This window comes from Gambusia affinis, linkage group LG11 (genome assembly GCF_019740435.1).
Source record: "Gambusia affinis linkage group LG11, SWU_Gaff_1.0, whole genome shotgun sequence".
NCBI lineage: Eukaryota > Metazoa > Chordata > Actinopteri > Cyprinodontiformes > Poeciliidae > Gambusia > Gambusia affinis.
Window position 1 is genome coordinate 7,208,421 of NC_057878.1, and position 16,546 is coordinate 7,224,966.

General features: G+C 38.2%; 1 protein-coding gene across 1 annotated transcript in view; it reads left to right on the forward strand.

Moving 5' to 3' along the window:
- pdia5 (protein disulfide isomerase family A, member 5) overlaps window positions 1–16,546 on the forward strand; it is a 69,499-nt gene that overhangs the window by 49,542 nt on the left and 3,411 nt on the right. Inside the window, exons 13-16 of the mRNA XM_044132813.1 lie at window positions 2,218–2,381; window positions 3,461–3,591; window positions 8,404–8,474; window positions 15,912–16,046. Of these exons, the coding sequence (XP_043988748.1) occupies window positions 2,218–2,381; window positions 3,461–3,591; window positions 8,404–8,474; window positions 15,912–16,046 (501 nt within the window). The remainder of the gene's footprint in view (window positions 1–2,217; window positions 2,382–3,460; window positions 3,592–8,403; window positions 8,475–15,911; window positions 16,047–16,546) is intronic.

Consider the following 16,546-nt stretch of genomic DNA (forward strand, 5'->3'; position numbering starts at 1 on the left):
TGCCGCACACTTGGCCTTTGTCCTTGTGGCTCTGTGCCCAACCATGGAGGTCAATAGCAAAATCCTGGCTATTATCTAATATTAATGGAGAGGAGTTGGTCTCACCCTGTATAACTGAGGGGTTTTTTTCTTCTCCTTCTTGTTTTTCTTGAGTTGAACGTGTTGGGCTGTGTTTTGAAATTTGGTTTCACCTTCATTTTGAGTGTATTATTAGAGCGTCTGTCTGAAACCTTTTGCAGAGTTGCATCGCTTGCACTCCCTAATCCACTTGAAATGCTTAATTTATCTATTCAGCCTTTCCTTTCTTTACTTCACAGGCCTTCAGCGTTATATGTCCATTGAAGCTTTCCAGATTTTCTCCCAGTACAAAACTGGAATGAATTTTGTTGGGATTTTTTTAGATATGCTAACACGACATATTGCTCTATTCCATCAATTCTGTGAAACAAAAAGGAAATTGTCCATTGCTCTCCTATTCGTTTGCTTTTTCTTTAGAAGAAATTCTGAAAAGTGTGGTGTGCTTTTATATTCACTCTCACCCTGACACCCTTTAGTGAGCACTTTGTAGAAACACATTTTTTGGGGGGATTTCTGTGTCCGCTTTGCACATTTAGAAGTTGAAACCTTAGACCGAAATACAGAGGGGAAAATAAGCATTTAATGTAACACAGATTTTTCAGGTTTCACCACTTATAAAGAGCAGAGACATCTGTAATTTTTATTGTAGGTACACCTCAACTGTGAGAGACAAAATCTAAAAAAAAAAAAAAAAACATCTAGAAGATCACACTGTATAATTTTTAAATAATTTAGCATTTTATTACATTAAATAAGCATTTTCATACGAGTGGGGAAAATAGAAGTGAACATTTGTTGCACAAACTTTTGTTTCCGAGGTCAGAGGTCAGTTCTTCCTGTAGTTCTTGACATGGTTCGGGACGCCGCAGCAGGAATTTTGTCCCCACTTCTCCACACATGTCTTCTCCAGACCGTTCAAGGTTTCGGGGCTGTTGCTATAGGCAACACAGAGTTTTAGCTTCCTCCAAAGACGCCAGGTCTGGATTCTGGCTAGGCCACTCTACGTCCTCCAATCATGATCACTAATTCTCCACAAGATTAGGCCTCGCATGGAAGCCCCAGTCTGACGACTGACAGCCATCTTGAGTTTCTTCCATTTTCTGACAATTAGCCTGTTGTCCATTAGTCTTGTCCATGTCTACAGATTTATCCCTGGTGGGGGAAATCTGTAGACATGGGGGAAACCAGCACAGTGCAAACAGATGTAGCAAAGAAAAAAATAATAAATGAAAATACGATAGAATGTGTCCTAAGCTAAAGTGTGACTGTCGACTCGTGACGAAGGGTTTTGTTGTTACACAGAGCTTTTGTCTCATTGGTTGGAGCGTTGTAGACGTCCAGTCACTTTGAGATCATGTCTAAATAAATGTTTCCAGACAACTCCCACTCAAGTTCATGGAGAAGAGCAGAAAAGATTTTCTGCTTTGGAGAAGTTTTAAAAAAAACCCGAGTTTCTGATCATCACTCCATAACAAACAGCTAAAAGAGGAAAAACTAGAAGATTGAATTGGTGTCTTATCTTTCACCTGTACATGGATTTTGTACGTTCATATACAGTATTTTTGCAAATGTTACAACTAAGCTTTAAGTCTGTTATAACTCACTCTGTCTAAGAGATAACATGTTGAAATAAGTTTTGGAAATTTGCACTGCTCTACTTTTTTATTCATTGTTTTGTAAAACAAATAACAATTGTCTCACTGCCCTCCTGCAGTTTACTTTGCTTTGTGTTAATTTGTATCCCTAAAGCAAATTTCCTTTCCACTAATTGCAGATGCATTGTTTTGCTCCGCGCGGCGTCACACCGCTGGTTATTGTAAAAATATGCCTGCTGCTTCTATAAAATATCTCATTATTTCTTTATCTGTTCTTCAATCTGTGTCTGACTTCATCTTAGTCAAACCGGCGTCCAAAACATTACACCATCATTGACATTTTTTTCCGTTCTTGTTCTTGCATCATTTGTGTAACGTCTACTGCATTCCCACTCCTTGTATTTCTGTTACTTTTGCTGCTATTTATCTTCTGCAATCTACTGCAGCTCCAGCTTACTCTACTAAATTACCAGTACTGATTTAAATCCTTGCAGCAGACTTCTAAAAGTGGTAATGCGACTCGGATGTTGCTTCTCCTCCACAGAGCCCCGGCGTGCTGGCAGCAGTCGATGCCACGGTGCACAAGGCTGTGGGAGATCGCTTCAAGATCTCCGGTTTCCCCACCGTCAAGTATTTTGAGAAAGGGGAAGAAAAGTACACACTCCCACACCTCCGAAGCAAAGACAAGATCATCGAGTTCATGCACAAGTGAGTCACCGGCGCGACACACTTTAACGAGACGTCGGCTCTTCACCTTTTGTCTAATGGACGCGTGTTCCGAGTCGAGCCTCGGCTTTTAAGGCGTCGGTGTGAAATGCGCCAGTGTAGCTGGCACAATGTAGCTAGCTGATGCAGGCCTGATAAATACGTTATCTGTTGTATTTGTCATAAAATGACAATGGCAATAGTTATATTAATTAAAGCGCTGGAAATCCCAACTTGTTTCTCTAAGGCGTCTCTTGTTATATTATCACAAACTTTTAAGAGTTAAGTCACAGCTGGAGTGAAAATTGTGGTTTGAATGCATTTCAGGGTGTCCAGGGCGTCCTTAAAAAGCCTTAAATTCTTAAATTTGTTTTAGAAAATGTAAGCTGGTCTTAAATAATCACGTCTTATGTTTGTCCTGGCAGGGCTACTTTATCTTGTGTATGCTATGCAGTTTGTGTTTCTCATGAGACTTTCTGTCGGGCGAAAACGTTTGAGTTACACTCAGACATCTTCATTGCGCTCTTACACAGAAGGGGGTTGAGGCTACCGCTAATTAGCTGCTAATAAACCCGTGCTGCCCAGCTAGCTTTTTTTTTTATTTTTTTACATCTATTATTAGTAAGTATAAATTATCTGCAGTTGTATTAGCCACTGGCTCACGTCTGTTGCCAACCCGTACCAGGCCAGGTGCATTCTGGGAAAGAAAAACCTTGGCACTACAATATAAAATATACCATTAATACAGGTCTTAAATGTTCTTCATACTGGTCTTAAATCTCAGTCATGAAACCTGAAAAAACCCCTCTTTATTTTAATGGATGTATAAGTAATCATCTTTAAAAAAATTTACCATAAATGTCAATAGTTTTTATCCAACGTTTTAGTATTGTGAAAATATTTGCCCTGATTACAGATTTCTCCTATTTCTGCAGTTTTTTAAGTCAAATAAATTTTAATGTCGCACTTAAGTTAACCTACAAAAAATGTACAAAATACACATTATAAATGGTGACTTGATTTGTTACTGTACACATTAAAATAGGATTGTTGCTGTCATGATGGTATTTTTATCTCTGCAGTCCCCAGGCTCCTCCGCCACCAGAGCAGTCTTGGGAGGACAGGCCCTCCAGTGTCAGCCATCTTGGCTCAGAGGATTTCAGAGAAGCTCTGAAGAAGAAGAAGCATGCTTTGGTCATGTTTTATGCTCCCTGTAAGACTTATTGTTTTTTTTTTAGTTCTCTCAAATCTGCTTGGTACGATGTTAGAATAATGTATTCAGAAGTAAAAAGCTGTTCCTATGATTTGAAATAGACATTTGGAAAACTTATCGGGTGAAATCGCAGCTCTGTTTTTTGGCGAGCTTGTTTGCGATCGTGTTCCGGTTTTAAACCGGCGTCCGTGTGCGTCTCAGAGGTTTCTCACCAGTCTCCTCTCTGCAGCGCATACATCAACTCCACCTAATCCACAGGGAGGACAAGGAGTGACTCACATTTCTGAGAATAGATTTCAGGATTCAAAAGTTCAAAAAGGGTGTCTGTAATAAGTGCTTCAGAAAGGTCTTGAAAAATGAAAAAATAACATTGGAAATCTCCGTCAGCTGTCTAGGAAATACAGAATTCCCATCAAACATGCAGCCTCAGATAAAAGCATTGTGTTTTATTTTATGTTTTAAAAGTAGTTCTTGTTTTGTTGCGGTAGAAGAATCTGAGATTTCACTACATTGTTTTTAGCAGAATGGTGAGTAATTTTAAGAGATACAGGAAATAATTTCTTCACCGGCTGACGAGAGATTTATCTGCATCTGCGAAATTTAATTCCGTTTTCACATGAACCTGACTGACTGCAGGAAAAGACCTTGATTAGATTCAAGCACTTCATCCTGCGAAGTGTTTGAAAAAAAATCAGCAGGTTGAGAGAGGACAACATTTCTAAACAATAGAAAAACAGTCATTCATAAAATTCTCTCTCAGACACATGATGTTCCTGCGCTTCTATGTATTTTTGGCGCTTTGTTTCTGATTTTCGGACTTCAAAGTCCGAGGCGGCGGACCGGCCGGGCTGCTTCCTCTGCCGGTTCTTTGGTGTTAGCGTCTACAAAGGAAGAGTCCAGATGTACATCAAGCAGCATCAGCGCCCCGTCATGCCTGCCTGCCCACGCCACCTGCACCCCGCTCCCTTTGGTTCTGATCAGTTCACAGGCTTCTCTTAATTAAGGTTCAGATGAAACGCAGACGCTAGCAAATAAATCAAGGTTAGCGATGTTTGAAAAGCACAGGAGAAATCTCGTTCGTTTTACTGCCGTATGTGATCACCTAGTTGTCTGCGGCGCTGTGTTTTTTTTTTTTAATTACTAAATGTGTTTCTGAGGCAGTTTTTGGAGATTTTCACAGATTGTGACAGAAAAGTATGAGACAGGTTTAGCAAATATGTAAAAAAAACACATTTGTCATGAAAGTTAAATGCTGCAGCTTGAACTTTTTGGCCAACGTATGAATGCTTTTGCAAGGCAGAAAAGTTACAGAAGAGTAAAAAGGACGATCACTTTCACTTGGAGGGATAATTTTGTTGTTTGCAAAAATCTACTGAAGACGAAATATATCTCAAGTGCTTTTGTTTAATAATTTTTCTTGGAAAAACTAAACGTAGCCTCTGAGTTTTTGTCTGCTCTCTCCTGTAAGTTATTTCGTAAATGAGAATCAAAGAGCTTAGTCTGCTGCTGGTTTAAAAGCAGATTGCTGAATACTTACAATTCAGATATTTTATCGATGTCGCTTAGCAGAGACTATTAAAAGGATTTGTTATGACTTGATAATATTGGCATTAATATCACTCATGTGAGGATATCAATAACGTAGAGCAGGCTGATCTTTCTTGTACTTTGTAATCTTTTATGTTTTACTTTGACGCAGTCATAAAGTAAACTGCACGGCATCAATATTTGCTGCCCATTGACTTCTGGTTAGTGACGTTGCTGCCGGCTTTGAAAGCCTCGGAAAAAATAATAGTATAATATATTTTAGTATATTATACTATTAATAATATATTATTAATATATTTTAAATGATTTTTAGTCACATACTGATGGATTTTTTTTGTTGGTTTAATTTAGGTTTTATCTATAGCAAACCTGAGCTGACGTGTGCGTATATATAGTTTCTAATGTCAAATCCAATCAGATATATATGGACTAATTAGACTACAAGTGGCCATTTCTAAAAACAAATCTTATTTTTGTTTTTAAATAAACTGTGCAGCTCGTCTTCTACGCTAAGTGGATTAAGAAAAGAAAGAGAAAAATTAGCTTAAACATTTTTAAGCTAATTCAAAATTAGCTTAAACATTTTAAATTTGCTTAATTTAACATTTTTAAATTAAGTTAATTTACACAGTCAAAAACCCAAACAGCAGATCATCGCAGCAGCTACGTTTGTACCTATAATTTGCTTCTCCCAGCCAAAAAATGAGCACTTTATTTTTTTATTTTATTTTATTTTTTCCTCAATAATTAAACAGGGTTCTAGACCTCAGGACAACTCATCACTAAAATAAAAGAGCCACTCTAAACACTACTTATGCATTAAGATAAGGCTTTGTTTTTATTTGCCCAATAATCATTAGGGACCATCTGCTTAGTAGTGGCTTGGTCAGTTAATTAAAACTGTTTGATTCATTAAACGTGTGAGCTGTTTAATAACTCTGCGGCAAGCGTCTTCACGCAAAATGAAAAATTGGGGAACTGAGGGCTAATTGTGATAATGGAAAAGGCAGGTAAATGAGTGCACTTAGAATGTAAGCTTCTATTAACAGAAGACCTTTGAGTTGTTTTCACGGTTCAGTAAAGAACCTTTTATGTTGAAACCTTATTTATTGCAGCAGCTTTAAAAAAAAAAAAGAAAGAAAAGAAAAAACACAAGCGGCGCAGAACAGATGCGTCGTTTTATCATCGCGACGCTGACGTTAAACGTGAATCTCATATCTGGAGTTATCATTTAATATTGTTTTAGTCAGCTGTGACACTGATTAAATACAGTACATGGTTACTTACATTGTAGCTTAAAGGAGAAGTCTATTTCTATTGTGCTCATTTTGGATAAAACGTTAAGACTTTTCTGAGACTGTAAGATGGGATAAACTGTATGTCGTTTTGTCTTTTTATTTTTATTTATTTATTTATTTTTTATTTTTTTTTTTACCCACAATGCATCGTCAAGACATTGTGGCTAAAACATTGTGTTAAAAAAGTGAAGCCTGAATCAAGAGTGTAAAAGGAGAAAACCACTCAACCACAATCAAACATTACTACATTTCTTTAAGCTGTTGTCTGAACTAAGCATAGACTGAAATATTAACTTATTCTGCTGCGAAGAAATCTGTTTTTGCTTTATTTGCAAATGCTTTCATTCTGAAAATAATTGGCTAAAGAGTTTTTGTGAAATAAGCCTAAAATTTCACATTTTGAAAATTAAGGTAAATATTCTCGTAAAGAAAAAGTTTGGGGGATTTGTAAAACAAAAACAGGCCATTTTGCAAATGGGTTAGTTTGAAAGAATCAAGATTTATTGGCAAAAAGCGTTGTGCTGTCTAAGTCAAATTCTAAAACGATTCTCAGAATAAAACCACAATCTTTCACAATTAGTCACTACTAACCTTGTGAAAGAAAAAGAAAAAAGAAACTTCAACATGAGTAATAAAAACAAAAACCCTGTCAGCACTGATCCAAATCAAATTTGGATTGAAGAAATTAATTAGCGGGATAAATTCTATCGTGTATTTTGAATGCCAGCGTTTTTATTTCAGAAATGAGAAATGTCTGCATGCTATTAATATCTTTGGCTAAAAATGAAAAATTTGTAGATCCAGTTTTCTTTTTCTCAGTATGAAAACGATGCTTAGCATAGCAACCCACACAAGAAAATGTATCCATCGTCTTTTTGCAAAAGTTTTGATCTTCTTTTTTTTTTAAACCTAAAAATAATAATAATAATAATAATAATAATAATAATAATAATAATAATAATAATAATAATAATAATAATAATAATAATAATAATAATAATAAATTCTTAAAAAAAAGAAATGGTGAATATTTTTCAAAAATTATTAATTTCCCAGTTTATCATTTTTGCTGCATTCCACATTATGTGTGTGTGTGTGTATATATATATATATATATATAGATGTTCTGTGTATCTACAGTTATTGACTGTTGTGAGTGTTTACCGTCGACAAGCTTTTAACAACTCAATATAAACATGTATATTACTTTAGATCTATATTTGAAAAACAAATTTAAGTGGATTTTAAGAAAACATTTGGCTCTTTTATAACTTAAAACGGCAAACTGTGTACATTTCCGTTAATGTAAAAGTATTTCAAACGTCTGTCTGTCGTGTGCTGACTGGGCCGGTAATTTACTCCTACCTCTCCACATGAAAAGCTTTTATGTCAAACTGCCTGTTGACATGTATAATTCTCTCCTCAAGATGCGTTCTCGCTTTTATTTCACCTTTTAACATTTCTGACAGTTTGATGATAATGAACAGAGGAGAAGATCTGCGTACTTGACATTAACAAGAAGAGAACAAAACAAACGAGCCGTGCCCACAGAATGTCGAGCTTCAGCTTAATGAAGAAGATGTGTTATTAGCAAACAGGCTGTTAGAAAAACACCAGGTTTGCATTTTGTTGCTGGAATCCCCCCCCAAAAAAATCCTCCTGATTATTGTAAATTTTATGTGATTGAATATGCAACTGATTATATTTTCTTCCACCTTTTGGAAATTTGCAAGACTCCTATAAAATCTTTGCTGATTTACTGCATGAATAGCGAACGCAGGGTGTAACCAGAGAGCTAGTGTTTTTTGTTTTTTTTTTGTGCCAGCAATAAAAAAAATGCTTGAGTCTATATGGCAACAAATATATTTATATGGTAAACACAGACATCATTTCCTCTCTAATTTTCCATTTAGCCCCTAAATGTCAATAATATTTTCTAAATCTCTACCTGTTTCTTTTCTTTCAGGGTGTCCACACTGTAAGAATGCCGTCCCTCACTTCACCACCGCAGCAGAACTCTTTAAGGAGGACCGCAAGGTTAGTTTTCCTTTTCACAGTTTTAAAACCGTATAGTTGAGTGATGAGCAGTTATGGTGTAAAAAGAAAGAAAACTTTCCTCCTTTTTGTAACGATAAACTGGAGGAAGTATAGTTCCGGGAAAACAAATTTTTCAGTTATTTTATTTTTTTTGTCTTTTGGATTATAAACCAACTTTAATATCAGAGAGAGTTCAGTAAATATAAATATAATTCCACTGTTTAATCCTCATAACTCAACAGCAGCGAGTAGAAATGGCATTGAATGTTGAGAGTTCAAAACCAAAAGCACTTCCAAAAAAACCATCTTGATGGTTCCCATGACGATTAGTAAAATATTATAAGGGCTGATGAGATAAATGCATCTTGTTACATTTGATTTACTGGCAGTTACTTTTTTCTTGTTTTCCTTAATAAATGAAGTCATTATCCTTTTTTTAAAAGTACTGCTTTTTGTATTTCTTCAGCTTATCTTTAAAATGACTGATGGTTTTAAACGTGGGTGTGATAAACTTGGCAAAATACAAAGCAATTCTGAAGTGTAATAGTAAGAGTGTCTGACTCTGAATGCTTCATTACATCACCCTTGATAAGGAGTTATTGAACTGAACTACTCGATTATAAGTCTTTATAGTGATTTTCTGTGGAGTCCTCCGTATGTAGGAATTCACATTGCACTCTGAATACTTTTAGCTTCCGAAATGGTTTCATGGTGGGTTCGCGCCAAACGCGTTACGCGCGTCAAAAACACGTTCTACGCTTCGAGCTCGATGCGTGTGCACTCTGAATGCGGACGGTTGACATTTTGCTCTACACCCAGCATTTCACGGGTCTGGCTTTCATTCACAGTCTACATGGAGGCGCGTCAGACGCGTCGGACTCTAGCCGTGGTTTTTCCATTGGATGCTCTTGACACGTCAGACGGTTCAAATCGCGCCGCGACGGCCCTCGACACGCTTCCACATAGACTCTGAACGTAAACCAGACACGCCTGACGCTCAAAACACGTTTGATGTGAACGCACCATTTGAGAAAAATCTAATTTTGGCCTGTAAATCATTATTGAGTACAGTGTAGAAGTTTTAATTTGTCAAATGGTTTTGTTCCTAGTCTACATTGAAAATCTCAGAGACATGGAAGAATAGAAGCTGTTCCCACAGCTTACATTTATTGCAAACAACTGGCTTTTCTATACCCTTACATTGACAACTTTCGAGTAGCAACGGTATGTAATTGCAGGTTTTCTATTATTAATCTGCACAAAAATCACCCGAGTTCCACTCGAACGTGAACAAAAAGACGTCATCCCGTGTTTTTGTGGTTTTTTTAATCGGTCTGGTGCACAACATTGTGCATTCCTAATATTTTTCTCTACATGTCAGTCAGGAGAATGATCACTTTGTTCCACCCCAGGCCGTTTTATAATATGTTTTGCCCGTTTGGGGGTTTGAAGGTTATTAGAGGTTCATGCAGTCGCAACAGGATATGCTCATCTTTCATCATCTCCATCCCGTCTCATTGCTGTTCGTTCTGGGGCTCGTGTCCTTACGCCCTGCCCCTCGCCCCATCCCACTCACTTCTTCTCGTCGCTGTTAATAAGCTCAGACTTTATTTCCAAACCTTCCCAACTCCGTGACTCACCAGCTCTTTCTCTCTCTCTCTCACACACACACTAAAGAAACGAAAGGGACGTGTCTCTCAGTTCTCATCGCAAAAATCTATCATCTGAAACTGAGAGAGGAGGGGAGAGAGGGAGGCCGGAAAAAAAAAAAATCAAAAATCAAATGTATTTTGGTTGTAAAGCTGTGTGAAGAGGTTTGACATTAATTGCTCGGTGAGCTCAGGCGATGTTATGATCTCATTTGTTGGCATTTTTCAAAATCGTTGGCAGATGCCGTGAAACGGTGACATATCCTCCGCAACTTGGTCATGGATTTTTCTGAGGCAATCCTTTGTAACATATAACTGAGACATTAACCACAAACAGATGAAACTGAAATGTTTTTGTCCAAAGTGCTCACTGTTGTTCGTCGGCCTCTGAATGCTGAGTTTAACCCTGACACACACAGAGCTCTTCACACCTGTTGGCACCTTTGGTAAAGACGTGCAAAAACCCTTAGAGAGTCCAACCTGTGATTAACTTTATTTATTCAGTGGAGAAGAAAAACAACTTTTGGCCCTGTAACCACTCTAAAAGTAAGTCTTTTTTTGAATGTATGCTTTACTTTTAAAGTTGTTTCTCAGAACATTTAATTATTCATCCCAGACTTTCTGTTTAGCTGGGTTACGTTTATGTTTTGACACAGGGCTTGTTTCTCTTAAACAGTCTTTAGATTTGTGAAAAAAAATCTTTTTTACTATGGAAAGTGAGCAGGATGAAAAAGAAATCTTCAACTCCTATTGTGACAGAACTCTAACAACCATTAGACAACGACTAACAAGCCAGCCTTTTGTTCAGAAAGTGATGCCTGAAAAAGATGCAATCTTTTAGCCATAACTTCATAAACACATGAAGTTTGATTAACTCTACTAGGACTTTAACTGGAACTATGAGCTTTCAGGAAACTGAAAATTAGTCATTATGTGGTCTTTCAGCAAGACAATGAATGCTGCAACATACACTATACTACTAGTAAAAATGATAAAGAACATTGTTTAATATATATATCTATGTAGACTTAACACGTTTTAACACAAATTTTTGTATACTACTCAGAAAAGTTAGGAATATTTGGCTTTTGGGCAAAATTTATGGAAAATGTAAAAGGTTTAGGCTACAATGAGATCCTGTCATGGAAGTAGGGCATTTCAGGAGAAGGCTGCAATGCTGGTTCCCTTGTCCAACAATGTATTGAAACAAAAGCCAACCAACACCAGTGGTGGGTATGCCACTACAAAAATTATCAGTCCCTTAATGGCGTGTCACACTCTCTTGAGCATTAATTACATTTTGACGACGGCCTCTGATGCTGTTCACAAGTCGACTTGTTGTCTGCTGAGGCATGCCATCCCATTTTCACAGTGACTTGAGCGACTCTCAGGTCATTGAGGTTGTGGGGTACAGAGTTGTGGACCTCTACACACCAACTCAGCTGACCCCAGAGGTTCTCGGGTCTGGAGTACCTCTAGGGTCAGCGGGCCACTCAACCGGAGGTACTCCAGTCTCCAGCAGTTGTTCCCTCATGATGTGACCTCAGTGAGATGGAGCACTGTCGACCATGAAGATGAAATTAGGCTTGGGTTGTTCATGCAGGGACTCAACAACTGGATTAATGATGTTGAGGTTATATAAAGTTTACATGTAAAGGTCATAGTGCGTTTAAGTTCATCCTAAAATTTCACCTGAAACCCAAATAACCCTAACTTTTTCTAATTAGTATGTCCTCCGAAATTAGCACAAGACGCAAAGTTATCCGTCTTCCATGGCCAATACAAGTGAAGTCCTGTAGGAGACCTGTGGGATGAACGGGAAAAACACAGTAGTCTGGATTGTCTTAATAGATGAATCACCAAGGATCCCTCTCTATTTGCTCCAACACTATGAATGAAAGAAATTGGTTGAAGAAATAATGACCAACAACATATACAGATATGTCAATATTACAAGAACAAAAAGAAATGCTGAAGAGAAAAAAATAAGTGTAGCAAAGAAGCACAAATCGAGAATCTAATCTTTTTTTCCTCTTTCTAAGCAAAGGGGGTTTTCTTATTATTATTTTAAATCTGGCGTTAAATCTGGCGTCTACTTCAAACGGTTTGGCATTGCCTCACTGTTCACCCAGGGGGTTTGGATCAGCTTCTTGATCGGAGTCCCACGGTGAAACATACCAACCAGAGGACTATAATCTCTGTTGTTTGGACACAAAACTATAAGTTTTGCCCATCAACTCCCTGCCTCCCACCCAGTTGCCAGAGGATGTTTGAAGTCTTGGTAAAGCTGCAAAGTGAGCCTGTGTTTACTTGGCACTCTCCATTATTAATCAAGCCAAACCCCAGTGGATCACACCAAGCTGGCGTTGATCAGTCCATTAGTTGCCCTTGCCTGATTCACCAAAGACAAACAGAGGCTTAGCTGCCGCTTTGAAGACTCAAACAATTAGAACAACCACGTTGCGTTGCGGTGCTGCAGAGCTGGAGCTGCGTGCAGGAGTTGTAATGAGTTGTTTGTCTTTTTCCTCAATTCCAAAGAGCGACTAAATTAAAGATTCACGCTGGTTCAAACAGCGTGCTTTTTTTTTTTTGTAAAGAAAAAAGAAAAAATCTCTCTGCTGTAGTCGTAAGACAAAAACAGCATAATACAAAAAATCTGTTTTTTCAGGATTTGTCAAACAGCATCTAACCCTTCTGCTGACAGTGCATCTTTATAAGTAATTTAGTGAACAGAAATGAGCCTGGTGAATTATCTAAATATGGTGATTACTGCTAATTAGGCACAGATGCCTAACTTTATTCAACTGAAAGCTAACAAAACACCAAAGAAAATTAACGTTTTCAAAGTTAGCAAACGTTAATTAGCCAATTAGCTATGCTATTAGCGCTATGCTTTGTTCTAAACATCATCTCTGGCTGTATGTTTAAAGTTGTTGTCCTGCTGAAAAGTGAACCTGTACTCCCAGTCATTTGAATTCTCCAGCATGTTTTCTCCCAGGATCGTCTTGTTTTAGCTCGTTTTATCTTCCCATCATCTCTTACTGCTTCCTCGTCGTCGTTAAGGAAACGCCTACCCACAGCGGCATGCAGTCCCAATAAAATACAAAACAAAATCGGCTGCAAGTGTGACGAAACGGGTAAACGTTCCAACTGTATGAACGCTAACAGTTTGATGCTTTTGACACTGGAAGAGAATCATGGAGCACTAAGATTGAAGATTCCTTCTGTTTCTTTTGAACACTGGTGTAATCTAAGCACAGTTGTTTCTGTGAATGCACACACACACACACACACACACACACACACACACACACACACTTTTCAACAGTGGGAAGTAAGATGTGCCAAGATGTACTATAGTCCCAGGACAGGGGAAATGCATTATCTTCCCGTGAAATCACTATTCTGAATCAAGTTTAAATGAATCAAATGTGTGTTGCAACACCTCCTTTGTCAAAGTTATGTTCTCTTTCTCATCAGATACTACCTGGTGCACATCCAGATCTGCTCAGCATACGCGTTTAGCTTTGCTCAGACTCTTATCTCCACGTCTATCGGCCTGCACCTGGCAGTACACCGTCCCGGTGTACTGCCAGGTGGATTGAAACCAGGCCAGCGAGTAATTTAGCGATGCAGTAAAATTGCTTGATATGGGAGTCCTCTGTCACTTGAGGATGGATCAATAACGGAATTAGCTTGGAGCCCTTTGAAGAAGAACAGCTCTACAACTTCATTTTCTCCTGTCAATTCGCCACAACTCTGATTGATTGCGCAGGGTCAGAGCCGCAGGATGGAGCCTGGAGTTACGCTACGAGCGTTTGTGTCTCTGCCACCGCCCGCTGCTCCTTTTTATTTTTTTTCTGGATCTCAAGCAGTCCCGACTCAGAGGTGTTTGGAGACGCAGAGGACGTCACGATGTGAAAGCAGTCAGGCTGATCGCACGACTGCGATATTCTTCTTTTGTTGCGCCGCCCAACAAACTTACCCAACACTTAGCAGCGTTTCTAATAGACATATTTCCGCTTGAGCAACCAACTCTCAGCCAGTAGTTGTATTTTCATAAAGAAGCAACAAATCTTGCCATACCCAAGCAAAGCATTTGTCACATTACAGAAGGTGTGCAAAAATACAATCAAATATATTGTTCCTTCTGCAGCATTTTGCTGTTATGTATGAGCAGACAGACAGGAAGCGATAATTTCACAGTGACAAGTTCAGTGCGTAGCCCTCGGCATCCTGAAAGAGGGTGATATTTGGGCCGTCCACAAGGACTTCCTGAGTGAGATATGTATCAGTGAGACGGCATTTACGCCTCATTGGGATGGCTTGTCACTAATCGATTCAACATCCACGCAACATAAGTCTCCCTTGTTGTTATTGAGGTTTTTTGTTGTCTCAGATGGATTGTTGTCAGGTTCTTATCTTGCACGTTCAGTAAATGGAGCACCAGGCGACTTTACAAGCAAATAAAAGGAACAGGGAGTCTATATATTTAATAAGGTTACCTCTGTCAGAGCTGCTGAATACAATTGATTACTCCTTTTACACACACTGTCTTTTTGGGGACTTTCCATTGACTTCCATTCATTTCTACAGCGTAAACCTTATCCTAACCCTAACCATTACATACCTAACTCTTACCCTATCCTAAACTTAATTCACACCTTAGTCCTGAATCTGACCCTGACCCAAAAACAGTGTTTCCCCTTGTGGGGACCAGACTTGGCTGAATTGCTGCTTGTTCTTGAATTACTGGTTGTTCTGGTATTACTGGTCCTTCTTGAGTTACAATCAGTAATGGTTCTTCTTAAATTACTGGTTGTCCTGGTTTAACTGGTTGTTCTTGAATTACTGGTTGTCCTGGTTTAACTGGTTGTTCTTAAATTACTGGTTGTCCTGGTTTAACTGGTTGTTCTTGAATTGCTGATCGCTAACAGAATGCTAGCTCATGTTAAGACTGCAAGATATAACGGTAGGTAACCATGGCAACTGGAGACAAGTTAAAGACATGCCAAAGTGTTAATAATCAAATAATCCTTATTTGATTACATTCTACTTGGAAAAACGTGAAGATCTGGAAAATGTCCTCACGTTCTACGAAAGACCTCCATCTGTTGATGAAAATGGTTCTAATGGGCCTCTGTAGGTTACAAACAAGTACGCACACTTTTAAAGTATTATGAAAATTGCCTTTCTTCTTCATAAAAACACACTTTTAAAGTATTAATATGAAAATTGCCTTTCTTCTTCATAAAAACAAACTTTAAATCAGCACAGAAATGAAACAGGCTCAAGTCATTTTCAAAAGGTAACGCATAGGTGCCTGCTAAATTAAACTTTTATATATACTGTTACATATTCAGCTCTGACAAAATGAAGAGCTCACTGCACTGAACCTCATTGAAAACCTCCTGGTTGTTGATTTCTGAACTCTTCCTAAGTTCAAACATTAGTGTTGTTGTTTCTAAATGAATGTGAACCTGCTTCCTTTGCATCATTTGAGGTCTGAGAGCGCTGCGTCTTTTTTGTTATTTTGTCCATGTTCTCATTTCCTGCAAATAAATGCTAAATTTATGGAATTTCTTAGACATGATGTTGGTAGTTCACAGTATAAAAGAACAATGTTCATTTTACTCAAGCATATACCTATAAAAAGGAAAATCAGAGAAACAGATGATTTTAAGTGCTCTCTTAATTTATTCCCGAGCACACACTAACCTGTTATTGTAATATTAAAATATATTCGTGTGATCGGAGTTTTCTGACCATTAGCGTTGCTTTCATTTAGATTGTTTATGCTGCTGTGGACTGCACAAAAGGACTGAACCATGACCTCTGCAAGCAGGAGGGGGTGGAGGGCTACCCAACGTTCAACCACTACAACTACGGCAAGTTTGTGGAAAAATACAACGGAGATCGCGGGGTAAGCTCCGTCTTTGGTTCCCACCAGTGTTTTAACACACTCTTCTGAATCACAACAGACTTTCCTGGATGGATGTCACAATTAGAGCTACTTTATTAAAGTGCACCAGTTCCTCCTGCAGCAGAGCAGACCCACAACATGATGCTGCCACACCCGTACTTCCCTAAAAATGTAACCGTGGCCATGGAGCTCAAATGGTTCCAGTTTAGTTTCAACACCCTATAATTTTAAAGACCTATATGCTTTTGAAACAGAACTCCTGTATCTATTTTTGCATGATGCTCCTGAGTTTCCCCGAGTGTGTTATAAGCCTTTACTTGTGCCCCCACCAGGTTAGCCTTTACAGTTGGTGTTCAGGTATTAATATTCCAATCTTTTAGTATCACGTGACTATCAAGTGATATCTTCAAATTTTCTGTCAACTTGAAGAAAAATAAAATGTCCTCAAGAACATGACAAGAATATGAATTTCTCTCAATCCATTGAGAGAAATGTGGTAT